This window comes from Centrocercus urophasianus, unplaced genomic scaffold (assembly GCF_019232065.1).
Source record: "Centrocercus urophasianus isolate 14NV4802_14NV808 unplaced genomic scaffold, USGS_Curo_1.0 seq_10, whole genome shotgun sequence".
Taxonomy (NCBI): Eukaryota; Metazoa; Chordata; class Aves; order Galliformes; family Phasianidae; genus Centrocercus; species Centrocercus urophasianus.
Window position 1 is genome coordinate 418,599 of NW_024884142.1, and position 27,239 is coordinate 445,837.

At 62.3% G+C, this 27,239-nt stretch overlaps 1 protein-coding gene across 3 annotated transcripts; it reads left to right on the forward strand.

Annotated features, from left to right (window-relative positions):
- The first annotated feature begins 5,293 nt into the window (after positions 1-5,293).
- On the forward strand, positions 5,294-27,239 carry DNMT3A (DNA methyltransferase 3 alpha). Of its 3 annotated transcripts, none has more exons than XM_042820824.1 (22): positions 5,294-5,409; positions 8,447-8,551; positions 13,990-14,329; positions 16,234-16,280; positions 16,673-16,819; positions 21,380-21,592; positions 21,690-21,848; positions 21,929-22,036; positions 22,266-22,422; positions 22,504-22,653; positions 22,923-22,967; positions 23,231-23,310; positions 23,388-23,500; positions 23,693-23,876; positions 23,963-24,047; positions 24,739-24,884; positions 24,997-25,087; positions 25,385-25,533; positions 25,622-25,707; positions 26,040-26,109; positions 26,237-26,355; positions 26,822-27,239. In XM_042820824.1, the coding sequence occupies exons 1-22, from the start codon at positions 5,341-5,343 to the stop codon at positions 26,961-26,963; spliced, it is 2,805 nt and encodes a 934-aa protein (XP_042676758.1). In that variant the 5' UTR covers positions 5,294-5,340; the 3' UTR covers positions 26,964-27,239. The 3 variants fall into 3 exon arrangements, with proteins under 3 accessions (XP_042676758.1, XP_042676766.1, XP_042676775.1); XM_042820832.1 differs by having other exon boundaries at positions 13,990-14,260; XM_042820841.1 differs by lacking the exons at positions 5,294-5,409; positions 8,447-8,551 and adding an exon at positions 11,404-11,482.

Below are 27,239 nucleotides of genomic sequence, written 5' to 3' on the forward strand. Positions count from 1 at the left end.
GGGGGGGGGGGGGGGGTTGTAAGGGGTTCTGTGCTGGGGGGGATGCGGGGTTTGAGGGGGTGCGGGAGGCGCTGCGGGTGCGGGAGCCCTGCGCCCTGTGCCCTGCCTGCGCCCTGTGCTCTGCCTGCGCCCTGTGCCCCCTCCTGCCTGCACCTTGCCTGCTCCCTGCCTGCACCCCGTGCCCCCTTCCTGCCCGCACGCTGCCCGCCGTGCCCCCCTCCTGCACCCTCTGCCCCTTTCCAGCGTCCTGCCCGTACCCCTGCCCTCTCCCAGCCCGTCTCTTGCTCTCTGCCCGTGCCTCCTGCCCGCCCCCTACCTGCCCCTGCCCCCCCGTGCTCTGCTCGCCCCCCCGTTGCTCCCCTTCCCACCCCCAGCAGCTCCAGCCCCGAGGCGAACTTCACCCCGCCGCCCGCGGAAAGTTTCTTTCCGAGGAAATAAGAATACCCCTAAAAATTTTTTTTTAAAAAAGAAAAGAAAAAAAAAAGGGAAAAAAACCAAACCCATCAAACAAACCCCCAACCCAAGCAAACTACAGTACGGGGCCCACAGCACGGGGCTGCAGGTGGCGGGGGGGAGCAGCCCCCAGTGTCACACAGTGCGGTGCCACACTCCTTCACCGGCCCCCCCCGCGCCGCGCCCCCCCACCTCCCACCCGGGGCCGTTCATTTTATTGCCTATTTGTATTCTATTATTTTCTTTCCACGTGAACTCGCGGGCCGAGGAAACGTTCCTCCATGCTCAGTTCCTCTTTCTCTCCGTCCCTTCCCTCCGGGTGACGTCGGCGGTGTCACCGCGGGGTGAGCGCGGCCCCATGGGGCGCACGGTGGGGACGGGCACCGGGAATGGCACCGAGCTGGGCCAGCCCCCCCAACCCCCAGGATCCTCCCCAGCGAATAAGGGGTGCCCCCAAAGCGCCGGCGTCCCCATTGCCCTCCCGGTGTCCCCGTCGCCATCCCGGTGTCCCCATCACATTGGCAGCCTGTCTGTGCCCTTGCCAGCGTCGCTGCTTTGCAGGCTGTGCTTAGGCCTGCAGCTTGGCTTTCGGTTTGCTTGCGGTGTGGCTTTGCAGTGCAGGGCGGTGCGGTGTGGTGCAGTGCATCGCTGTCCAGGGTGCAGCACTGTGCAGTGCCCCAGGGTGCAGTATGGCACAGTGCAGTGAGGGGCAGTGCAGCACTCTGTGGGGCAAAGCACAGCACTGTGTTCCTCAGGGTGCAGTGTCGTGCAGTGCAGTGCAGTGCTGCCTTGGATGCAGCTCAGGGATGCAGTGCAGCACTTGTCACTGCACAGTGCTGTGCAGGACAGCACATTGCTGCCTGGTGTGCAGTGTAGCGCGGGGCTGGGCTGTGCAGCGCTCTGCAGTGTGCAGCACAGGCAGCGCATCTCTTTTTGTGGTGCAGTGCAGCGTGGCACAGTGCAGTGCTCTGTGGCGTGCAGTGAGGATGCATTACGGCGCAGTGCAGGACAGCACATCTGCTCCCCAGCATGCAGTGCATTATGCGTGGTGCAGTGCATCGCTGCCTTGCGTGCAGCTCCAGGCAGCGCGTTGCTCCTTGGGGTGCTGCACATCGCAGTGCTGTGCTAAGGCAGTGCATCGCTCCCTGGGGGGGCAGCGAAGTCTGTTGCAGTGCGATGCAGTGCATTGCTCCCTGCATGCAGTGCTGGGCAGGTCATTGCTCCCCAGGGTGCAGCACAGTGCAGCGCATTGCTCAGCAAGGTGCAGCGCTGCACAGTGCAGTGCGTTGCCCCCTGGAGCGCAGCGCAGTGCAGTGCAGTGCATTGGTCCCCAGGATGCAGCGCAGTGCCCCCTGGGGTGCAGTGCAGTCTGTAGCGGCGTGGCACAGTGCATTGCTCCCTGCAGTGCTGGGCAGTGCACTGCTCCCTGGTGTGCAGCCCAGTGCAGCGCATCACTCCCGTGGGTGCAAGGCAATGCATTGCATTGCTCCCCATGGTGCATCGTGGTGCAGCACGTTGCCCCCCGGGGTGCTGTGAAGTCGTTTGCAGCTGCGGGCAGCGCATTGCTCCTAGGGGTGCAGCATGGCGTGGTGCATTGCTCCTGGAGGTGCAGCATAGCACGGTGCATTGCTCCTGGGGGTGCATTGCTCCTGGGGATGCAGCACGGTGCAGTGCACTGCTCCCCGGGGTGCAGCACACAGTGCATTGCCTCCTGGAGCGCGGCGAAGGCGCTGTGTCCGCACAGAGGGACCCCCTCCCAACACAGCAGCCATCCCTGCGCTGGGGACGCTGCAGTCCCCGGGTCACCTTAGGACAGAGCACACCGGGGCGGGGGGAGCCGGGGAGGTCCCTCCCTCCCTCCCCGCATCCTTCCACGGCTGCGGGAACCCAAAAAACCATCCCCTGCTGCCGTCACCTAAAATGGCTGTTGGGTAGCTCCGGGGTGGAGGGGTGGGGCGGGGGGCGGGGGGGGGTGGCTGTCGGCATCCCGAAATACGAGGAGGGTGGATGGATGGATGGATGGATGGAGATGAGCTATATGATTTTTCCTTTTTTTCTCGCCGTGCATCATCGCAGGTAACCTACTTCCACCGCCTCCGCCGCCGCCGCCGAGCGTGACTCCGTGCAGCGGAGAGGTTTGGGGCGGACGCGTTCCCCCCGCTTCGCCGCCGCCGTCACCGGGTAAGGTCAGCGCCGGCGGTTAAATAGGGGAAAAGCAGAAGGGAAGAAGGGAGGGAAGGAGGGAATTAGGGAGGGAGAAGGGACGCGGTTCTCCCCGCAGAGGGAATGCCCCGGTGCTGTGCTGGAGGAGAGCGGTGACGGTGGCCTAAGTGTGGGGTAAGAGCGTGCCGTGGGGCTGGGAGGTGGGGGGGGGGAGTGTTTTTTGGGGTGCTGTGGGGTTTGGGGGGGGGGCGCGCGGGCGGGGGGGGGGGGGGGGGGGGGGGGGGGGTTTTTTTTGGGGGGGCGGGGGGCCCCCCCCCCCCCCCCCACACACACACCTCCAGGCTTTGTTCATTCCGTGTCCCCCCCACCCCTCCTCCTCCTTTCCCCGCAGCCCTGCGGGTGCGGAGGGTTTTGTACGCAGCCCAACTATTTTTAGTGCGTTTGGAGACCATGTTGGCTGGAAGGGAATCAAAGGGCTCCGGCAGCTGGGGGGGAGGGGGGGGGGTTGGACACGGGGCTGAGCATGGCGGTGGGCACAGGGGGGTCCGTGGCCCCACATGTGTGCACTGTCGGGGGCTGTGGGGGTTTGGGGTGCAGTCTGTTGTTTCGGAGGTGCTGCCTCAAGGGGACACTGGGGACACTGGGGATGCAAGGTGGGGGGGGGGGCACAGGGTGTCCCCAGGTGTCCCCAGATGTCCCCCAGCAGCACGTGGCCTCCGGTGACAGTGGATGTGGCTATGGGGGGGTGACGGGGTGCACTGTCTGCTTGGGAATGTGGGGCTAAGGTGCCCGTGTGCCAGTATGTGTGCCATGCTGTGCCGTGGTGCTGTCCATGTTGCACCTTGGGGACGTGCACCCACAGCGATGACGCGTGGCCATACCTGGTGCTGGCACCAGTGTGGGATCCCCCAGAGCTGTAGGCATGGGTCATGGCAGACTCTGTGCTACAGGGACAGGGATGGGGACAGGGATGGGGACGGGGACGGGGTTCCCCATGGAGGCTCCCTGGCAGCTGGCGAGGGAGGGGCCGGGGAAAGCCCTTGTGCTGTGTGCAGGCAGTGGGGGGGTGCTGGGGGGGAAGAGGGGGGGCACTGCACCCCAGCCCACGTCCCATACGCACAGCCCTGTGCCATCACCACCCCAGAGCCCACAGCCCCAAAGTTGCATGCTGCACCCCCAGCCTGCAGCTCTGCTCCCCAGTCCTGTGCTTTGGTCTGCATCCTGCATCCTGCACCTGCATCCTGCACCCCCAGCTTGTACCCACATCCCGCATCCCCCCATCCCCATGTTGTGTTCTGCACCCCGAGCTTGACCCCACGGTCCCCAGTCCCGTGCCCTGGTTCCCATCTTGCACCCCCAACTTGCATCCTGCACCCCCAGCTCGCACCCCCTCCTTTCCCCTCCCGCCCCCCACTTTGCAAACAGCACCAAGGAGAGGTGGAAGCCCCCAGCACCCGCCGCCTCCCCCGCCGCCCCCCACCCCATGCACCGTGCACTGCAGCCCCGGCAGCACTTGGGGCCCCCTCTCCCCCCGCAGCAGCCCCGTGCCGCAGGCGGCCAAGGGGACGGGAGAAACGTGCCGGGCTCTGAGTTTGTGTTCCTAGAAGCAGGGCCCTGCCCGCCCGGCAGCCCCCCACCCCGCCGGCTGGGAACGAGCTGCGGCTGGAAAGCTCTAGAAACAAATTGCAGCGCCGGTGCCAAAGGCAACAGCAGCCTCGGCCATGGCTAATGCAGGCAGCGTTTTCCATAGCAACAGGTGCTGGGGCTGACGCCTCCTCCGCAGCCCCGCGGGGCCCTGCCTGCGCCGCGCACCCTGCCTCCCGCACCCTGCACCCCGCACTGCGCGCCGTGCGCCCTGCCTAGCGCAGCGTGTGCCCCACATGGCGCTCTGTGCACCCCCACGTCGTGCACCACGCAGCTCGCGCCACGCTCTGTGCACCCCACGTCATGCACTCTGCATCCTGCCAGGTAGTGCACGGCGCACCCCACGCTGTGCTCCGTGCGCCCTGCATCGTGCCCCACGTACCCCGCGCTGTGCTCTGTGCACCCCACATGGTGCTCTGTGCACCCTGTGCCACGCGGTGTGCCTCCACGTCACTCACTGTGCCCCCTGCGCTGTACTCTCTGCATCCCAAACACCTCATGTTCTGCATCCTGCACCCCACACAGTGCATCCCGCACCCCACACACCCTACTCTGTGCATCCCACACCCCACACTGAGCATCCTGCACCCCATATGCCCCATTCTGTGCATCCCACACCCCACACAGTGCGTCCCGCACCCCACACACTCCACTCTGTGCATCCCACATCCCACACCATGCATCCTGCACCCCACATGCCCCACTCAGTGCATCCCGCACCCACATCATGCATCCCGCACCCCACACACCCCACTCTGTGCATCCCGCACCCCACGCCGTGCATCCTGCAACATCCCACACTGTGCACCCCACGTACCGGGGCACAGGCAGGGCGCTGCACAGCCGAGTCAAGGCTGTGCCATGTTAATCATTGCCACGCTCGGGGGCGCGGCGGGGGGCTGGGGGACGCTGCTCCCCCCTCACCCCATCCCTTTGAATCCCACAGGGACCCACACAGGGGCTGGCTGACCCCTCCCGGAGCCCTCCTCGGAGCCGGAGTGCAGCGGCGGCGGTGGTGGTGGTGGCAGCGGGGCCCCTCGCGGTGCCAAGCCCCCCCCTCCGAGTCCCCCCCTCAGCACCATGCCCTCCAGCGGAGCCATTGACGCCAGCAGCCCCGCGCCGGACCGCGAGGCGCATGACACGCACAAGGTACAGCTCTGTTTTGGGACTGGGGGGACCCCATAGCTGCGCTCCCCCCAGAGCGCAGTGGCAGCAGGGAGTTGGGAGCGAGGCTGAGCTGCGTGGGGATTAGTGGGGATTGAGCTATTTCTGGCAGTGCGGGCAGTGGGGAGGGGGCACCGCGCCGGCTGCTGCTGTGAGAACACAGGGTGACCCCTGCCATGGGGCTGGGCTGGGGGTACGGAGTGGGAAAGGGTATCCCCCACCGTGGATCACGGTGACAACCCAATGGCTGTCCCCATCCCCACGTGGCACGCACAGCCCCTGACCCCAGTGGCAGTCCTGGGCTGCCCCCCACCAGCCTCTTTGTGTCCTTATGACATGAGGGCAAACCCAAAGCCAAGTGCCTGCTCTCCTTACCAGAAGGCATCACCCTTTCCTTGGGGAGGATTGTCCCCGGCGCGCAGGGGACACAGCATGGCCCGGTCACAGCTTGGGGACCGGGGACGCTGCCAGCTGGATGCCAGCCCGCCATGAGCAGCACGGGGACAGGGTCATGAGGGTTTCTCCGGGCCGTGTCAGTCCCTGTGCCCATCAGCTGGGGGCTGCTTCAGTGCAGGATGTGGTACAGGGGGCACACTGGGGTCTCTGTCCCCTTCTGGGACATATGTGGTGTGGTGCTCCATGGCACATGCCTTGCTGTGCCCACAGCTATCTCTCATCCCATAGGGATGGCAGAGGTGCAACAGGACGCTGTCTCATGAGCTGGACCCCACAGTGCCAGTGCCCAGGGCCCCAGTGTCTGGGATCCTAGCAGGGTCCTGCTGCCTGGGGTGCAGAGCCTGAGGTCCTGGTGCCTGGAGTCCCAGTGGGGTCCCATTGCTTGAGTTCCTGGTACCTGGGGTCCTGTGCTCAGGGTCCCTGTGCACATTGCCAGCTCCTGGTGTATGGTGCTTGGAGTCTCAGTGCTTCTGGTCCTGGTCTGGACATCACTTCACCACATTGTCCCAGCCTGACCCCACTGGGACGTGTCATTACGCACTGAGTCACCCCTGCAGAAGGGACATATGCTCCCTTCACTGTGGGTCACACCAATGACAACAGCTCAGCACAGGGGTCCCAGCACCCAGCCCTATGCCCACAGCCCTGCTGCAGTCAGGAGTAAGGACCCAGCATCGGGCGCGGCGCCGGCACTGCGTCATGCAGCAGCAGCAGCAGCAGCTCACAGCTCGCAGCTCTCCCCTTGGAGGTGGTTTCCCTCTGGGTTGTTGCTTGGCAGCAGTGGTGCTGCAGGGACGCGCCAGGCTCTTTGGCGAGCCCCAGGGAGCAGAGACACGGGGTGATTTATGGGGAGGTGACTCAGCTCCCAGCAAGGGGCTACAACATTGTTGGAGGGGGCTTGGAACTGTGGCTGCAGCCCTGCGCTTGTTTCCCTGCGCCACATTTTGGGGGTTCCTGGTGCTATGCCCCAGCTCCGCACTGCAGGGAGGTGCTGAGCCCCATGGAGGTGCTCTGAGGGGTGCACATGGGGATCATCGCTCTGCAAAGTGCCCCCTGCTCCATCCTGCCTGTGGGATGCGTGTGGGTGCAGCACAGCCTGGGGCTCAGTTTGGGGATTGCAGAGAGCCCCAGGGGCTGCATGGAGCTCCAGGGATTGCATGGAGTTCTGAGGGCTGCATGGAACTCCAGAGGTTTTTGTGTAGCTCCGGGAGTTACATGGAGCTCCAGGGGTTATGTGGAGCTCTGGGGGTTGTGTGGAGCTCTAGGCATCCCAGAACGTCCCCTAGCTCTCCAGTGCACCCCAATGCTGCGCTGCCACCTCCCCATGCTGCACAGCCCTCGTGGTCCCACATCACACTGTGCCAAGCCATGACATGCTGTGGCCCTGAGACCAGTGCCCTCAGGGCCACCAAGTCACCCTGAGCCGTGTCATGCCATGCTATGCCAAGTGACCTTGAGCCACGACATGCTGTGCCACATTGTGCCCCGGACATCAGCGCCTCCAGGGCTACCATGTCACCTCAAGCCTTGCCACGCTATCCCAAGCCATGCCAAGCTCTGGACCTGAAACCAGTGCCCCCAGGACCACCCCAGCCAAGACACGGGGGGAATCGCAGCAGTGCTTGGAGTACGGGAGGCACAGAGACCCCCTCCTCAAGCACCATGGGGCATTTGAGGCCAGCATGGTGCCAACACGCCCTCTGCCAGTGTGGGGAGAGCTGGCAGCACATCTGCAGACCCCTCCTCCCAAACACCCACCCAAAACCGGGGGCCTCGCGGAGGCCAAACGCCAGTGCCGTAAGGCCGTGCCGTGCCCCTGCTTCCCAGCCTTGGTTTCCTGGGCCATGTCCCCACTTGCACCACCACCCCAGAAGCGCGGCACCCCCGACCCCCCACTCTCTCCCCACGGGCCAGACCCACGCTGGCTGTGGCTGCCAGGCCCGGCGCTGTCTGCCTGCCAGCTCCCGTCCCCTCCCCGGCCTCTCCCTCGCTGCCCCCCCGCCGGCCTCCCCGCCTTCCCCGCTCCCCCCTCCGCGGCCTCTTCCTGCCTTGGGCCTCTGCTGCCGCCACCACCGCGATCTTCTGGGGCTCAGGTGGAGCGCTCCCCGACGCCGTAGGCCTCGGCTGTAGGCTCAGCCCTTCTGCCCGGAGTCCCGGAGCAGGTCCCGTCCCCACTGTGGGGCGAGCGGCGCTGAGGGGGCCCGGCCCTGCGGGGGGGGGGGACATGGAGGTGTAGGCCCCAGCCCTGTGTTTGGGGCACGGAGTTGCAGGCCCCGGCTCCGTGGGGTGCGCGAAGCCGTAGGCCTCAGCCCCACGCGCGGTGGTGGCAGTGTGGCGTCGCCATGGCAACCGCAGGCTTCAGGCCTTGCAGTAGGCCGCGCTCGGCCTCGGAACCCCCCAGAGTGTGGGGATTTGGGGTGAGTGCCCACAGCCACCTGTCCTGTGGAAATGGGGGGTGTGGGGTGGTGTGGGGTGCCACCCCGCTGCCTCATGGGTGTCAAGGGGGAGCCGTGCCTAGGCTATGGCCCCGTAACTGCCATAACCACGCTATGTCTCCATCCCACAGGGGGAAGAGGAGCAGGAGGAGCACCCGAGCAAGGAGGAGAAGCAGGAGCCAGGGACACCCATGAGGAAGGCCGGGCGGCCTGGGCGAAAACGCAAACACGCCCAGGTGAGCAGTGGGGCCCAGTGGGACAGCCATCCCCAAAGTCCCCTTTCCCTGGCTCTACCAATCAGGAACTGCAGACCATTGACACCTCAAAAGAGGATATCTCTGCTCTGCTGGTGGTGGAAATGGCTCCCCAGTGGAGCAGTCCTGGTGCTGCTGGCACAGGGCATGGCACAGGGAAATGGTTCCCCCGAGCAGCAGCTCCAGTGCTGCTGGCTCAGGGCATGGACAGGGAAATGGTTCCCCCAAGGAGCAGCCCCAGTGCTACTGGCACAGGGCATGGCACAGGAAAGCACAAACCCTGGTGTGGCATTAGCTCTGGGGACATGGCATTTGACTTTGGGCACTGTTTTTAGCAAAGCTTTCAGTGGTGGTGGATTCATCCTCCTGGCACGGGGGCACGTGGTGACGGTGGGGACGGTGTTGAGCAAGGGGGAACCCCCAGCAGCATTGGCCATTGCCAAAATTGGGCACGTGGCCACAGTCAGACACGTTGGCACCATCTTCTCCATGGGACACCAAAAACTTTTTTGCAGAAGTTTGTGGCTGCATTAAGCATTGGCGCTGTCTGCTCCGTGGGACACCAAGCAGCCTTTTTTTGCAGAAGTTGCAGCTGAAACAAGGGTTAATTCTGCAAAAGTTTGTGGCTGCAGTAAGGGTTAATTCTGCACTTGGACATGTCTCGGTGGGACAGGGACACTGCAGCGGCAGCATTATGTGATGGGATGGCACTGGGATGAGGGGACACTGGTGATTAGGGGAGCAGGCTTGGGTCACAGTGGGGTTATAAATACAGTGGGATGGGAGGTGAGCACGGAGGGCGGGAGCTATTTCGATGCTAGAACAATGCTGGCACAGGAACAAGTGGGGAGAAGTTATCCAGGAATGGAGCAAGCTGGGAAGCCTGGAGGGCTCTGACCCTTTGAGGGGCAGCTCTGAGGTCCCCACATTGGGGCTGGAATGCAGTGGTGGCAGCAGTGGCACCTCCTGGTACTGGAGGGGGCACAGAGAAGTGTGACCCCCATCCTTCCTGGGCACCGTGTACTGCGCTTCTCCTGTGCCACCAGGTGCAGGAGGGACAGGACCCAGGTGGAAAGGAGGACACGTGGCATGGGGACATCAGGAGTGTGCCACCAAGGGCTTGTGCTGCAGAGGTAGCAGCTCTGTCCTCTCAGCATGGGGACACATGGAAACATTGGGGACCCATGGGGCAAGGAGCTTTTCTCTCCAGCCCCAGGGTTTGGGGGGGATGTGGGCGCAGATATGGGGACCCCCAGCTGGGGAGGGGGCGGGCAGCCCTCTGGCGCGGCTGTAACAGGACCATTTGTTTTTCCAGGTGTTCCAAGGTATGTATCCTGAGGGGTGACGTCAGCCAGGTGAGCAGGGCCCAGGGCAGGGCGGCTCTGCCCCTGCACCTGGGGACCCTGCGGGGACGAGGAGCTGCAGGGTGTTGGTGGCAGCACCATGCCACGCCGTGCTGAGCTGTGCCATGCCAAGTCACCTCGAGCCATGCCATGCCACGCTGTGCCATGCCATGGCCCTGAGACCAGTACGCCCAGGGCCACCAAGTCACCACGAGCCGTGCCGTGCCATGCCAAGTCACCTTAAGCCATGCTGTGCCATGCCAAGTCTTGCCAAGCTGTGGCCCTGAGGCCACCCCCAGCCAGTGACCTCGCACTTGGTGCCGTGCACGGCAGTGGTCCTCCCCTGTGCCGCTTTGCCACAATGGAGCAGGCAGGAGCCCAGCACCATCCTGGTCATGGTGCACCCTGGTCCCCCCTGGGGGCACACAGCTGTGGAGCAGAGTCCTTAGCGGGGGCCCTGCAGGGAGGGGAGCACGGAAAAAGGCAGCGCTTGTTCCCAGGGCCGGCAGCGCAGAGGAAGAGGGTGGGTGGGAAGGAAGGCAGCAGCAGGCGAGCCAGGCCTTCCCCTGGGACAGGGATGGGCGGCAGGGTGGATTCACAGCTCCTTCCCCTGTCGGTGTGCGAGGGATGGATATGCAAGGGACAGATGTCGTGCACGGGAGGCCATCCTGCAAGACACTGCAGTTGTGCAAGGGAGGTTGTGTAAAGAAGGCCATCGTGCAAGGGAAGGTAATTGTGTAAGGGAGGACATCATGCAAGGCAGCCCGGCATGCAGCAGAGAGCTTTCTTGCAAGGGAGGTTGTCACGCAAGTAAGGTTGTCAAGCAAGGGGCATCATTCTGCAAGGGACAGATGTCATGCAAGGCAGCCCAGTGTGCAGTGGAGAGCTGTTGTGCAAGAGAAGTTGTCGTGCAAGGCAGGCCATCGTGCACGGGGACGCAGAGCATGTCCCACACCCACCCCAGCTTCCTGGCATTGTCCACCCGCCCCACACAGCCCGCACAGCCCCTGCCAGTGCCGTGCCGTGCCGGGGGCGATTGGTGTGTGGTGACGCCGCTATCCTGCAGCGGGGGCTGCCTGGGGGCAGCCTTCAGCTTTCCGCCAGCACTGTGGGCACGGGGAGAGGCCACCAGGGTGGTGGTAGCGCGCGTGTCCTTGGCGCACAGCGTGACACTGTCCCCAGGAGAGCGGGGGGCGCGGGGCTGCGCGCTGCCAGCGGGACGGCGTTGGGTGCAGACGAGGGTGGCGTTGGGTGCCGACGGGATGAAGCCGGGGCTCGGTGCCCCACGTCCCCGTGCCACGGTTGGGTTGGCACTGCCGGACCCCCATCCGTCACCCAACGTCCCTCCCCTCTCCAGCCCCGTTCCTCCCCCCGTGCGTCGCGTCCCCTCCTTCCCGGCCCCGTGCGCAGCTGCTGCCCGCCTGCCCCGGCCTTCCCCAGCCGCCAGCGGAGGAAGTGAGCGCGGTCGGGCGAGCAGGAAGCGCCGTGGGGACACTGCAGCAGCACCGGGCGGAGACGGCCCCATAAGGGCTCCGGGGTCTGCGCGCCCACCCGCGGGGGATGCGCCATGGTAAGCGGCAGCGGGACCCCCCCGGCACGCCCGGAGAGGGGGCTTCTGCGGGTGAGCGGGCGAGCGGATGGGAAAATGTGGCGAGCGGAGCGGGGCAGAGGGTCCTCCAGCACCCGGTGGCCCCGACGGTGCCCGCGGGTCGAGGCTGGGACGGATCGCTTTCCCCCTCCGCGGACCCCCACTCACGCCGAGCCCCGCTGGCAGCGCGGCGGTCGCTGGCTCCGTGCCACCGTACGGTGCATCCTGGGACGTGTAGTTTGCGGGAGACGGGGGAGGGAGCGCACGGGGGACGGCCGGGCATCTGCGTTTCGGGCCGTCCCGTGGCACTGGGGTTACGGCATTGACGGTGCGCTGAGCTGGGGGGGCCGAGCCCGGCGCACCGCCGCGATGGCGCGGTGACGCAGCCGCACTTTCACTCTCCTTCGCCACGGAAACCGCCGAGCCGGGCATGGCCCTTTCGCTCTGACTGTCACCGCGGCCACTTCGGACCCCTGCAGCCCGGCTCTCCGACTGTGCGCCGTGCTGTGCGCCGCCTGGTGTGCGCACACACCCCGCTGCAGGTGTTGGTGCTGTCACCTCGACACTGGCAAGCAGGTGTTGCACTCAGCACCAGCAGACAGGCACATAGACCCCACTGGAGATGTTGGTGCTGTCACCCTGACACTGGCACGTGTTGCACGCTCTGGTCATGCCTGCTTAGCATGACACACATGTGCAGATCGGGCTGTTGCAGGGTTCTGCCGGTCCTGTGTGCACACACACGTATGAACACCCACACACAGACGTCACGGGCAGTTTCAGACTATCATGCACACACACGCACGGTTGTCACACGTCCTGTTGTCACATGCTCTGTCTCTTCCTGTCACATGCACACACACACACACCACAGTCACTGTCTCTGCCTGTCACACACACAAGCGTGCCCCTGATTCCACCTGTCTCTTGCACAAGCAGACATGCTGCTGTCACCGACCCCACTGTGACAGTCCAGAGGGTCCTGGCAGCACCCAGCTGGGCTGGATGCTGTCCCCTGTGCTCAGGTTGTCCTCAGTTGTCCTGGGACTGGGATTGGGACTGGGTCTGGGGGTGCCATCCTGGTCCTGAGGGCACCACTGCACTGTGTCCTTGTCCTGAGGGGACCGTAGAATCATAGAATCATAGACTGGCCTGGGTTGAAAAGGAATACAGTGCTCATCCAGTTTCAACCCCCCTGCTGTGTGCTGGGCCGCCAACCAGCAGACCAGGCTGCCCAGAGTCACATCCAGCCTGGCCTTGAGTGCCTGCAGGGATGGGGCATCCACAGCCTCCTTCTGTTGCAGTGCCTCACCACCCTCTGTGTGACCATATCCATGCATTGTGGTCCTGAGGGTGCCATGTCTGTGTGTCCTGAGGGTGTCATGTCCACGTGTTGTCATTCTGAGGGTACAGTGTCCATGTATTGAGATCCCGGGGGTGCCATGTCCATGTGTTGTAGTTCTACAGGTGTCATATCCATGTGGCCAGAGTGGTTCTCATGGTGCCAGGTCTGTGCTTTCTGGTCCAGGGGATATCATGGTGGGATTTCCTGCTCCTCAAGGTGTTGTGGCTGTGTGTCAGTGTTCTGAGGTTGCCATGACAGGGGGACCTGGTCCTCAGGGTGTCATGGCAGCATACTGAGGTCCCCATTATGTCACATCCTTTTCTCTTTGTTCTGGGGGTGTTGTGGTAGCATGGGTGAATGGCTGTAGGGCGTTGTGGAATAGTGCCTGTAGAGTGTTGTGGGCTGATAGCTGTAAGGAGCTCAGCACCACACAGTGGGATGGGGGAAGAGGAAAGGAAGAGTAAAAGCAAGAAATCCCATGAGTCAGTTAGAAATTGTTTAACAAACGGAGGAGATGTGGAAAAGAAGAGAAAGAAAACGAAAAATGCAAAGATGCTCACCCACCACCTCCCACAGGTGCCCAACCTGTTCCTGAGCACAGAGATGGCTGACTCCTAAACCCCATGTCCTGGACTATGTGGTGTCACCTCCTTGCATCCTGGTCTTGGTGGTGCCATGTCCATGAGTCCTGGACTTTGTGGTACACCTGATCTTCATGGTGTGCTTCTCCTGATGGTTCCACGGCGCCATGTCATTGTTCTGAAGGCTCCATATTGGTGTGTCCTTCACCTGATGGTTCCATGGCAGCATCTGCTGGTCCTGGGGGTGCCATGTTGGTGTTTCCTGGTCCTAAAGTTTCCATGATAGCATGTGTAGGTCCTGAGGGTGCCATGGTGCTACATCCTGGTTCTGACTATGTGGTGTCCACATGTCCCTGTCCTCATGGTCCCCTGTCAGCCCCTTCCAGCCTCATGCAGGAGCTGGGACTTGGTGTATTTTTTGGCACGGTCAACTTTTTGCTCCCACATGGTCACTGCAGTGCCTCATGTCTTCAGACACAGCATCCAGGGCACGGGGACCTCAGCCCTCGGACAGGTGGAGGCGTCCCTGTGCCATCACCTATCCTTTCCCTTCTCTTTTGCAGGTGGAAAGCAGTGACACACCCAAAGACACGGCAGCCGTCCCCAAGTGCCCCCCTCCCTGCCCAGAGGCCAGTCCTGCCGAGCCACTGCCCAACGGGGACCTGGAGACGGACGGAGCCCAGTGGAAGGGCACGGAGGAGGGCGGCACGAGCCCCAAAAGCGGGCGCCCCGAGGAGGATGAGACGGAGAGCCTGGCGGATGGAGAGACGGGCCGGGCGCTGGAGAATGGCCGCTGCACCCCCAAGGAGGGCCTGGACGCCCCGGCCGATGAGGGTGAGCTGGCCCCTTCCGACCCCCAGAAGAAACGCGGGAGGAGGAAACTCCTGGAGGCCACAGAGAAAAGTAAGATCTGAGCGTTCAGGGGCACCCACTGCGCCCCCGGGCACCCCCGGCCCTTGCCCATCCTGCTGGGGTACGGGCGGCAGCACCAGAGGAGGAAGAGGAGGAGGAAGAAGGGCTCTGTGCCTCGTGGGAGGGAAAGGGACAGGAGGGTTAGAGGGACGTCCTCCTGCATGCGCCCACGCGTGTGCTGTCCTTGTGCTGCTTTGCATGGCAGTCCCGCATGTGCCATGGAGGTGTTGTGCATGGTGCACCTGTGGGATGTGGTGCTGGGGTCCCTAAGCTGGTGCCCGCACCCTTAGTGCTGGTGGGAGGCAAGTGGATGGGGTGCACCTGGGCATGGGGACACCAAGGCCAGGGGGTCTTCTTGGGGATCTCACAACGAGCCGGGATGTGGGGCTGGGCACCCTGAGTGACATGGGGATGGAGGAGGAGGTGAAGATCAAGGTGGAGATGAGCAAGATGGAGGTGAAGGTGGAGATGGAGATGCAGGTGGAGATGAGCAAGATGGGGATGGAGATGGAGATGGGATGGGGATGGGGATGGGGATGGGGATGGGGATGGGGATGGGGATGGGGATGGGGATGGGGGTGGAAATGGAGGTGGAAATGGAGGTGGAAGTGGAGGTAGAGATGGATATGAGGATGGAAATAGAAGTGGAGCTGAGCAAGATGAGGAGAGGGATGAAGATGAGAATGGAAATGGAGATGGAAGTGGAGGTAAAGATGGGGTTGAGGATGGAGGTGGAGATAAACGGAGATGAATGGAGATGAGCAAGATGGGATGGAGATGAGTGAGCTGGAGAAGGGGCTCAGTGAGATGGGGATGAGCAAGATGGGGATGGAGATGAGCAAAACGGGTGCAGAGATGAGCGAAGGGGGTGGAGGTGACTGGGATAGGGATGGAGAGTAATGGAGATGGGGATGGAGATGGAAGTGGGGTGCGGATGGAGGGGAGTGATGGGGGGAGATATGAGGGAGATGGAAATTGAGGTGATTAAGGTGGGGATGGAGATAAAGATGGAAGTGGGGATGCAGATGGAGATGAGTGATGGGGATGGAGATGAACGAGATGAGAACGGAGACGAGCAAGGTGGGGATGAACCAGATTGGGAAGGGGCTGAGCGAGATGGAGATGAGTGAGCCATCCACACACAGGCCAGGGAAGCTACCTGCGTCCCCCGCTGAGCCTGCAGGCTGCTCCGGAGGCACGGAGCCGCTCAGTCCTTCGCTGCACCTGGCTGCAGGGCCAGCCCGTGACTCACCCTCTGCAGGGAGTGGGGTGGCTGCCAGCGGCTGCGCTCGGGTTTCACCTCCCTGCCGGGGGCTCATATTCCTCCGCCCTTTCCCTTCAGCATTAAAGAGCCCTTTCATACCCTGCGGCTCGAGCTCTGCAGTGAAAAGCCCACCGCACTGCCCCCTCCATGCCACCCCGTGCTGGCGCTTGCTCTGTCCCCGTGCTGAGGATGCAGGCTTGTGGGGACTTTGCTTCAGTCGGTCCCCGGGCCTCAGTTTCCCCACAAGCGATCCCCGACCCCGTGCCTCAGTTTCCCCACCCGCAGCCCCACCGCCTGCAGGCAGGATGAGCGAGCTGGGCGCGCAGCTCCGAGGACCCACGGGGACGCGGTGCCCGGTGCCCAGCCGGTGTCACTGCTTCCCCCTCCCCGCAGCCGCGTCACCCGGCGGTTTTGCAGCCCCAGAAACAGTGGGGTTATTTTTAGCTGCTTTCCCGGCAGCGGCTCTGCGCGTACCTGCGGCTCTGTGTGAGGGGCTGAGAGCGCAGGAAACCGCCCCGGCCCTACTTCCCCTGCACGCCCAGGGCCCCCCCTACAGCCAGAGCTGCCCCCCGGCCCTGCCCGCGTCCCATCCCATGGCACAGCACTGATGGCTGCTTTGCTCTGTGTGCAGGCAAGGAGGAGAAGGAGGAAAACAACTTCGACAGCCTGAAAATGGAGGCAAGTGTGTGTGCACGTAACTGTGCGTGTGCTTCCATGTGTGCTTCCGTGGGTGTGTTGGTGATGTGCATAGCTGTGTGCGCATGAGTGCCCGTAGATGTGAGCGTGCACGTGTGTGTGTGTGTGCATCTGCATGTGTGTGTACACCTGCATGTGTGTGCACACAGCTGTGGGTGTGCACATCTGTGGGCACGTAAGCGTGAGCACAAGTGTGTGCAGCCCTTTGTGCGTCTGCGTGTGTGCAGAGCTGTGGGTGCGCACGTGTGAGTGTGTGCCACATGGAATGTTTGCACGCATGTGTGTGAGTGTGCTCACGGGGAGTGGGGGGGGGGCTGGGGTGGTGATGGTGCTGCAGCCCCGATCTCCCTCCTGACCCCACTCTCTCCCCACAGGGCTCCCGTGGGCGGCTGCGGGGTGGGCTGGGCTGGGAGTCGAGCCTGCGGCAGCGCCCCATGCAGCGGCACACCTTCCAGGCAGGGGACCCCTACTACATCAGCAAGAGGAAGCGCGACGAGTGGCTGGCACGCTGGAAGAGAGAGGTGAGGACTTGGTGACAGCCAGGTGACACCAGCCTTGGGGACACCGGGATGGTGCCGTGGTATGGGTGCAGGGGCCGTGCCGTGGCTCTCCAGGGACCAGAGTGGGGTCTGGGGACGGTGGAGATGGAGCACGGCCTTGATGTCCCCCCCGTCCCTGCGTCCCCATGGGGCACAGCTGGAACAGCCTTGGTGTCCCCACAGGCACAGCAAGGTCAGGCCATGGCTGATTCCTCTGTGGGTGTCCTGGAGGGGTTTCGGCCCCTTTGCACTGTGAGGACACTGGTGGCAGTGCCACCCCGTGCTCTCTGTCCTGTGTGGGACTTGGCACAGTCCCAGTGCAGTTCTTGCACCAAGCATCACATTCCCAGCGCACCGTTCTCTCGCCAAATAAACGCGGATTCAGGTCAGCCAGCAGCACTCAGCGGCCAAAAATAATTGGGGAAAAATACTTTTAAAAAAAAAAAAGCAAAATACATCTTTTCAGCAGTTCCTCTTTCTCAAACAATGCCGATTTTGGCCACGCGTAATCCCTTTATTTTTCTAACGAGATGAAGTGTTTTCTTTTCATTACGGGGAGAAAGGCTGAGCCACACTCAGTGTGCTTCCCATGGGTCTCACAGCCTGGCTGCCAATTGTTACCCGGTGCTGGTGGCAGCAAGGACAGGAGGTGCCCGTGGCAAAGGGGTCAGTGTCCCCTCCCAGCTGCACCCCATGAGGTTTGCTTGTTGTGGGGTGTGGAGAGAGCGCAGGGGTGGGGACCACAGCTCCCTGACATTGATATGCCGTGGTAACACCGTGCTGGCTGTGAGATGGATTGGGACAGAACAAGGATGGGGGTACGGGAGGAGATGGGGATGACATGGGGATGTCAGTGGTGATGGGACAGGGATAGCACAGAGGTGGAGATGGGGATAGGATAGGACTAAGGAACGGGTGAGACATGGCAAAAGGATGGGGATGGAGTGAGTTGGATTTGCTTTGGATGGGATGGGGATAAGACGGAGATGGGGCAGGGATGGGATGGGGTGGGAGGAGGATGGGCATGGCGATGGCAATGGAGATAAGAGATGATGATGGCAGTGGCTGTGGTAAGAGGATGGGGTTGGGGTAAGTCGTGTTGTGTTGGGTTTGATTGGGATGGGATGGCAATGGAGGTAGTGATTATGTTGGCAATAGCAATGGCAATGGTGATAAGGATGTGAGAGGATGGGACGGCTTGGGATGAGATGGGGACGGATGTCTGTGACCTGAGGGCAGGAAAGCCTGATCACCAATCTGCCAATCGCAGGGATGTGCCAATCTCTGCTTATCTCTGCGTTAATAGTCAGCAGATGGGACATTTCCTCCCTCTCCTGCCCTGCTCCTTCCCAGGACAAAGGAGAACAGCCCCGAGCAGAATTAGCTGTGTGCTCACCCCCACCGGAGCTTTTCTTGGGTGCTTTTTGTGTCACTCCTGGATCCTGGGGTCCCCCCACCCAAGCATGGGCAGTGCAGATCCTCTCACTATACTGCGTGCCTGATTGCCCACGTTCTGTTGGGTTTCTTGGGTGTTGTGCAGTACCAAGTGATTTTTCCCAAGAGAGTCCCTGCGCCTTGTGGGTCCCCTGCTAGCAGTGTCCATGAGCATCTCTGTGCCACAGGGGTCCTCATGCCATGGGATGTGCATGCCGTGGAATTTCCATGCCATGGGGATCTCAATGCCATGGGAGTCCTTGTGCCATAGGAATCCTTGTGCAATATACCATAAGGATCCCTGTGCCACAGGAGTCCCCATGCTATGGGGGTCTCTGTGCCATGAGATTCCCCATGCCGTGGAGTCCTCGTGCCGTAGAATTTCTGTGCTGTGGGGATTCCAGTGCCATGGGGGTTCCTGTGTCATAGTGGTCTCTGGGCAGTGGGGTTCCTTGTGCCATGGAATTCCCATGCCATGGGGGTCCTTGTGCTGTGATGTCCCTGTGCCATGGAATTCCTATGCCATGGAGGTCCTTGTGCTGTGATGTCCCTGTGCCATGGAATTCCTATGCCATGGAGGTCCTTGTGCCACGGTGTCCCCATGCCATGTGGATCCCTGTAATGTCTCCATGCTATGGGATTCCCATGCCAGAATTTCTGTGTTGTGGGGATCCCAGTGCCATAGGCATCTCTGCGCCATAGTGTCTCTGTGCAGTGGAATTCTCATGCCATGAGGATTTCACTGTCATGGGGTCCCTTTGCCATTGGGGTCACCTTACCATGGAATTCCTGTGCTGAGGGGATCTCAAGAGTTCCAGACGCCTGGGCAGGGTGGGGGTAGCAAACGACGGGCGACGGGGATGGGGACAGGACAGAGGGCCCTGCTACTACCCCCACCCCGTCCCCTTCTGCCCTCATTGCATTGCCCGGGGCCCACGGCCATTCCTTTTGTCCCCTCCATCTGCAACACAAAGGGGCCTTGAGTGACTCAGCCCTTCGCTGGGGACACTGGGGGGTGGGCACTGGGCTGGGTGCTGGCACCCCGAGCGCATCGCGTCAGTCCCATCCCAGAGCCGTGCCGTCTCCATCTCCGCGCTTATCGCTCATCCGACGAAGGCTCGGCTCCTTGCAGCATGGCACGGTGCCGCATGGCCAAGCCTATCCCCGGCGGTGCCACCACCAAGCGCACGCTACGACCGCGCCGCGACCCCGCTGGCATGCAGAGACGGCGCGGCCGCAGCATGGCCATGGGGCTCAGGAGTGGGATCGTGTGGGAGCAGGCATGGACGGGGAACGGGCACGCGTGGGGGTGGACGCGTGGAGATGGGTGTGTGGGGTCGGGGACGCTGTGGGAGTGGGCACGGATGGGAACGGGAGAGTGGGGGTGGCACGCGTGGTAGTGGGAACGTGGAGGTGGCACTCGTGGGAGTGGGCATGGGTGGCAGTGGGTGCACGTGGCACAGCTCTGTGGGTGCACGGCATGGCGGGTGCTGCCAGTGCGGGGTTCTCTGCCCCGGTGGGACGCTGGTGTGGGTTCGGAGCTCGGGGTGCCGGGGCTGTGTCAGCTCTGGGGGTTCCCACGCCTTGGGACAGGTGGTGGAAGCCCATGGGATGCAGTTTGGGGTGTCGGGATTTGCTTTGGAGCTCTGCTCAGTTGGATGCCTTTGGGGACACCCGGCTTCTTGGAGACAGTCGGGGGACATGTGGCCTTTGGGAGATAGGCTTCGGGGTGTTTGGGAGATGTACTCTGGGGTGATGCTCAGCTGGATGCAGTGGGGACACGCGGCTCTTTGGGGACACGCAGGGGACGTTTGTGTGTCTGGTGAGACTCCGAGGCGGCCGGAGTTACTCCGGGGTGCCGCTGAGGTGGGTGCATCTGGGGACACGCGGCTTTCCGGGGACACGCGTGGGACAGCCGACCCCCCCGTGCCACCCCACGCCCGGGTTGCAGAGCCGTCCGCCTTTGTCCACGAAAGGAGCGCAGCGCCGGGACAAAGGGCAGCGCTCCGGGCCGGGCCGGGCCGGGCCGAGCCGTGCGGGGGGGGGCGGGCCGAGCCGGGTGCCCCGCAGCCAACCAGCCGGGCCGATTGGGACCATGTGACCCGGAGTTCCCAGACAAAGAACCGCCGGCCGTGCCCCCGGCTCGGCTCGGCACGGCTCGGCTCGGCTGGGTTCGGTCCGGCCGCAGCGCTCAGCCCGCATGGGTAGGTGGGCGCGTGGCGTGGGCGCGGGGGTGGCACGGCTCAGCTTGGCGCGGCTCGGACCGGTTCGATTGAGTTTGGCACGGTTTGGATTGAACCCCGCGTGGTGTCGTTTGGCACAGGTTGGACTGGTCCGGGCCGGCTCGGCAGAGTTTGGCGTGGGTTGGCCAGGTCGGCGTTGTTCGGCGTGTTTTAATACAGTCTGGTCCGTCTCAAGCTGAGTTTGGCACGGTTTGGTCCATCCTGGTCCAACTCGGCTGAGTTTGACGTGGCTTGGCTTGGGTCTGGTCCAATTTGGCTGAGTTTGGCACGGTGAGGTCCAGCTTAGTGGATTTTGTCACAGTTTGGCACTATCCAGTGCAATTTGGCTGAGTTTCGCACCGTTTGGTCCAGTTCTGCCGAGTTTGGCACACTGCAGTCCAACTTCTCTGAGTCCCAACAAACCTCTGGCATGGTTTGGCCCAGGTCTGGTCCAGCTCAGCTGAGTTTGGCACAGCTTGGCCAGGTATTGGGGGCAGTGCAGGGAGAAACTGAGGCATGGGAACAAGGGGGAGCCGCTTGTGGCGCATGGCACAGCCCCCAAGGGTTGGGGTGCTGGGGGGCAGCCTTGCCCAAGGAGTGAGGATGGGATGGAGGTGAGCATAGGGTGGAATGAGGATGCAGTGTGATGTCGATGAGGATGGGGTGGGATGAAGATGCAGTGGGATGGGATGCGATGAGGTGAGGATGTGGTAAGGTGAGGACCAAACGCAGTGGGATAGCATGGGGATGCAATGGGATGGAACGCAATGGGGCTGAGTGGAGCTGCAGTGGGATGGGATATGATGGGATGAGATTGAAGTGGGATACAGATGCAGTGGGATGGGATGAGGCTTCCTGAACTGCCCTGACGCCTCTCTTCCACCAGGCGGAGAAGAAGGCAAAAGTGATCGCCGTGATGAACGTGGTGGAGGAGACGCCGCGGGCCGAGCCGCAGAAGGAGGAGGAGGCCAGCCCCCCTGCCTCACAGCAGCCCACCGACCCTGCTTCACCCAATGTGGCCACCACGCCTGAGCCTGTGGTGGCCGACGCCGTCGACAAGAACACATCCAAGTCAGCCGACGACGAGCCTGAGTACGAGGTGAGCACATCCCATGCCAACAGCGCTGTGCGGGACCAGGGCCGACTCGAGGACAGCCCTGACGCCGTCCCTTCCTTGTGTCCCTCCCTATCCCCAGGACGGTCGGGGCTTCGGTATCGGTGAGCTGGTGTGGGGCAAGCTGCGCGGCTTCTCCTGGTGGCCAGGGCGCATCGTGTCCTGGTGGATGACGGGACGCAGCCGGGCAGCTGAGGGCACCCGCTGGGTGATGTGGTTTGGGGACGGCAAGTTCTCAGTGGTGAGTGGCACCCCTGCTCCGTGCACACCGACCTTGGCGTGTCCCTGTTTGGGTGATGGCCACCACGTCGCCTCCCGCAGGTCTGCGTGGAGAAGCTCCTGCCCCTCAGCTCCTTCTCCAGCGCCTTCCACCAGGCCACCTACAACAAACAGCCCATGTACCGCAAAGCCATCTACGAGGTGCTGCAGGTGAGCACTGGTGGCACTGGGAGGGGACATCAGAGACATGGCACTGCTGAGGGCATGGCACTCGGTGCTGGAGCAGTTGGGGGCCAGCATCTGTGTGGAGTGACAGCCGGAGGGGGCACGAGGACGTGGCACTGCTGAGGACGTGACACTCAGTCAGTGCACGCGTTTCTGGGGGTTGGCACCAGGAAGGGACACAGAAGGTGACGCAGTGCCGGGTGCTCCCATGCAGGTGGCAAGCAGCAGAGCAGGGAAGATCTTCCCGGCGTGCCCCGAGAATGACGAGACTGACACCTCCAAGGTAGTGGAGATCCAGAACAAGCAGATGATCGAGTGGGCGCTGGGCGGCTTCCAGCCCTCCGGCCCCAAGGGCCTGGAGCCCCCCGAGGGTGAGCGGTGGGACAGGCATGGGGACAGGGGGTCTGTCTTCATCCATGCTAGCTGCTCACAGCCCCCCCATTGCCTCACAGAGGAGCGCAACCCCTACAAAGAAGTTTACACAGAGATGTGGGTCGAGCCAGAAGCTGCTGCCTATGCGCCGCCCCCACCCGCCAAAAAGCCCCGGAAAAGCACAACAGAGAAACCCAAGGTTAAGGAGATCATCGATGAGCGCACCCGAGGTACCCACAGCCACACAGGGTCTGCAATGGGCTGCACTGTGGGGCTGCCCTATGTCTGTGGGGCTGACCATGATGGGATGCCCACAGAATGTCCATAATGGAGAACCCCTGCTGAAGTGCCCATAGTGGGGTGCTTATAGTGGGGTGTCCATGATGGAGTGCCCATAATGGGGTCCCTTCATCCTGGGGTCCCCTCAAGCAGGGCTAGGGGCACAGAGGGGTTCCTCTCTAAACCCACAACCCTAAGCTGGGCACCTCTTCCCTCACAGAGCGGCTTGTCTACGAGGTGCGGCAGAAATGCAGAAACATCGAAGGTGAGCAATGCGCACAGCCTCCAACATCTCCTGACAGCAGTGGGGCTGGGGGGACCCTGAATGGGGCCTCCAGCCCATGGTCAGGGGGGTCTTTGGGGCACCACTCCCCCCTCCCCCAGGGCTGCCATCTCCAGGTCCTCGGGGTTCTCCAGCATGGGCATGGCTGAGCCTTGGTGAGAAGTGAGGTGGTCCCGTTGGGTACTGGGGGTGCTGGGGTGGGGGGGCTCTGGTTTACTGCCCCCCATCCCTATGTGCCACCCCAGATATCTGCATCTCCTGCGGGAGCCTCAACGTCACCCTGGAACACCCTTTGTTTATCGGGGGAATGTGCCAAAACTGCAAGGTATGTGCAGAGAGGTGGGGGTCTCAAGGGGCTATGGGGTTGGGAGTCCACACTGACTCTGTGCCCCCCATCCCCAGAACTGCTTTCTGGAGTGCGCGTACCAATACGACGACGACGGATACCAGTCCTACTGCACCATCTGCTGTGGTGGGCGCGAGGTGCTCATGTGCGGCAACAACAACTGCTGCAGGTGGGGGAGCAGCTGGGGAGTGCTTCTGTGGGGCTGGAGGGACCCCACAAAGTGTGGGAGCTTGCAGTGGGAAGGGGTTGTCCAATAGGGATGAAATGGAGGAGGTGATGGCACACGTGGACTCTCGCCAATGCAGTGTGCATGAGTGGCACTGGGACCCCCACCCTGACGTGTGCCCCCCACCCCACCCAGGTGTTTCTGCGTGGAGTGCGTGGACCTGTTGGTGGGGCCAGGGGCTGCACAGGCAGCCATCAAGGAGGACCCCTGGAACTGTTACATGTGCGGCCATAAGGGTGTCTATGGGCTCCTGCGGCGGCGTGAAGATTGGCCATCGCGCCTCCAGATGTTCTTCGCCAACAACCACGACCAGGAGTTTGTGAGTGCCCCCCATCACCCTATAGACCCCCCCATCCCGTGGCCCTGCTGCCCCAGCCTCATATCCCTATGCCCCATTGCTTGTAGGATCCACCGAAGGTGTACCCACCTGTCCCTGCTGAGAAGAGGAAACCCATCCGCGTGCTGTCGCTGTTTGATGGCATTGCCACCGGTGGGTCTGTGGGGCTGGGGGCAGCTGGATGGTGGCACCCACCCCTTGGGAGATGGGATGGGGTGGGGAGGGATGGAGCATAATGGGCTGAGTTAGGATGGGACATAATGTCACGGGTTGGAATGGGACTGAAGAGAGCAGAATGGGATGGGGAAGTGATGTGGGATGGGATGTGATGTGATGGGGTGAGACAGGATGAGACATAAGGGAGCAAGTAAGATGAGTCTGGATGGGATGGGGTGGGACGTAATGGGATGTGACTGAACGTAATGGGACGGGATAAAGTAGGATCAGACAGGACGGGATGAGACTGGATGTAACATACTGTGATGGGACATGATGGAACGTGGTGGGATGGGACATTACGGCCTGGGCTGGGACATAATGGGATGAAATGGGACGGAATGGAATGCAACGTGGTGAGTTGGGATGGGTGTGGATAGAATATAATGGGGTGGGACATGATGGCATGGGGATGGGATGGAATTGGATGGGACATAACGTGACAGGACAGGATGGGACAGAATGGAACATATTGGCGTGGAATGGGACAGAACAAGGAATTGACATGGCATGGGACGGAATGGAATGGAATGGGACGGTGGGAAGGGATGGGGCAGGACCCATGGGACAGGGAGGTAGGCTGAGACCCCCATCCTGCTGCTCACCAACCTGGCCTTGCTGCCCACAGGCCTGCTGGTGCTGAAGGACCTGGGCATCCAGGTGGACCGCTACATCGCCTCCGAGGTGTGCGAGGACTCCATCACCGTGGGCATGGTGAGGCACCAAGGCAAGATCATGTACGTCGGCGACGTCCGAAATGTCACCCAGAAACATGTACGTCCCTTCCGACACAGTACAGACCCCAGGTCCACGGCCCCATCCCACTGTCCCATGGCATCCCCACATTGTGGGGCATTTGCAGCTCACCGCATGCTTCCTCCCCCAGATACAGGAGTGGGGCCCCTTCGACCTGGTAATCGGGGGCAGCCCTTGCAATGACCTCTCTATAGTGAACCCAGCCAGGAAGGGGCTGTACGGTAAGGCTGTGTCCTCTCTGCATCCCCTCAGCATGTCCCCTCACTGCATCACCATCTCTACATCCCCTTGCCATGTCTCCTCACCTCATGTCCCCTCACTGTGTCCCTTGCTGCATCCCCTTATTGTGTCCTCTCATCACGTCCCTTCACCGTGTCCCTTTGCTGTGTCCCCTTTGCATTTCTATGCCATTTCCCTGTTAGTATGTCTCCATCAGTGTCCCCCTTGCAGTGTGCCCTTGCCACGTCCCCTTGTCACTCCCCTCAACCCCTCTGCTGACGCCATTCTCTCCTGCCCAGAGGGCACTGGGCGCCTCTTCTTTGAGTTCTACCGCCTCCTGCATGAAGCACGGCCCAAGGAGGGTGACGACCGACCCTTCTTCTGGCTCTTTGAGAACGTGGTGGCCATGGGGGTCAGCGACAAAAGGGACATCTCACGCTTCCTCGAGGTCGGTGCCTCCCCACGTCCCCATCCAGTGGGGCACCCTGGGCCCTGCAGAGCCCCCGGTGACCCCTGGCCTCTCTGTGTTCTGCCAGTCCAACCCCGTCATGATTGATGCCAAAGAGGTGTCTGCGGCACACCGGGCACGGTACTTCTGGGGTAACCTTCCCGGTATGAACAGGTTGGTGAGAGCCCCCAAACCCTCTGTGTGTGTTTGTGTGGGGCTGCCCACAGGGCTTGAACCCAGTGCTGGGTGGCTCTGCAGCCCCTTGGATTCCCCAAAATCCCCGTGGGCAATGGGTACTGATGCTCCTCACATGGCTGCAGCCATCCCCTACAAAGTCGTTCTCAGGTTACACCACATGGGGACCCAACAAAGTTTTCCTAGAAAGCCACCACATGGGGATATGGGGTGTGGGCACATGGGAACCCAACAAACTGTTTTGGGAAGCCGCCATGTGGGAATGTGGAGACATACTACTGCTACCCCATTCTAACCTCTGTCCTTCCCAGGCCGCTGGCGTCCACGGTCAATGACAAGCTGGAACTCCAGGAGTGCCTGGAGCACGGCAGGATAGCCAAGGTCAGCCCATGGGGATCACAGGGTCTTTGCCACATCTCCCGGGGGTTTTGGTGCCTCGCTGTGCCCTTGGGGATGGCACTGCCCTTGGATGTCGCACCCAGTGACAATGAGCCTGTGCCTCTTGCAGTTCAGCAAAGTGAGAACCATCACCACTCGCTCCAACTCCATCAAGCAGGGCAAAGACCAGCACTTCCCCGTCTTCATGAACGAGAAGGAAGACATCCTGTGGTGCACGGAGATGGAGAGGTACTGTGGGTGGTGGTGGGGGTTGAGGGGGAGACAGCTCCGTGTGCCGAGCCTCCATGGCAGAGCTCTGCACTGCTGAGCCTCTGGGGCACTGTTCTGCACACTGAGCCTCCACGGTGCAGTTCCACATGCCGAACATGCACAGCATGTACCAACTCTTCATGGTGCAGCTCCACGTGCTGAGTTGAGCCTCTATGGCACAGTGTCGCGTGGCGTGCCATGCTGTGCCTCCGTGGTGCAGTTCTGCACCAGAGCTGTGGCTCTGCAACGCAGCTCCACGTCCCGAGTGCCTCCACAACACAAGCCAAACCTCTGTGGCGCAGTTCTGCGTGGTGATGCTCCACGTGCCGTATCTCCGCAGCGCAGCTGTGTGTGACAGGGCTCCATGGCACAGCTCCACGGCACGTGGGACCTCCACCTCTGCCCCGCTGTCACCCAGCTGACCCCGTGTCCCCCTGTCCCACAGGGTGTTCGGCTTCCCGGTGCACTACACGGACGTGTCCAACATGAGCCGCCTGGCCCGGCAGAGACTGCTCGGCAGATCCTGGAGCGTGCCGGTGATCCGCCACCTCTTTGCACCCCTCAAGGAGTACTTCGCCTGCGTTTAGGAGAGCCGGACGGGGACTGTGCCACGGAGCGCGTCAGAACCGAACCATCCATGCCAAGAGAAGAGAAAACGCGGAGCGAGAGAAGAGCCAGCACCCAGCAGAGAGACGGGAGCACGGCGCGGCGGCCGCCGGCACGCGCCTCCCCGAGCACAGGGCTCGGGGCCTCCCCATCCCCAACGATCAGCTTTCAGCCTATTTAAAACCAGGAGAAAAAAAAATATAGATATTAAAAAAAACATAAATCAATCAATTGCACCAGGACAAAAAAAAAGAAAA

Coding starts and splice junctions, on each gene's coding strand:
- DNMT3A (XM_042820824.1), top strand. CDS start 5,341: ATGCCCTCCAGCGGAGCCATTGACGCCAGCAGCCCCGCGCCGGACCGC. Junction 14,330..16,233: donor CCTGGAGGCCACAGAGAAAA/GTAAGATCTGAG, acceptor CTCTGTGTGCAG/GCAAGGAGGAGAAGGAGGAA. Junction 25,088..25,384: donor AGCCAGGAAGGGGCTGTACG/GTAAGGCTGTGT, acceptor TCTCCTGCCCAG/AGGGCACTGGGCGCCTCTTC.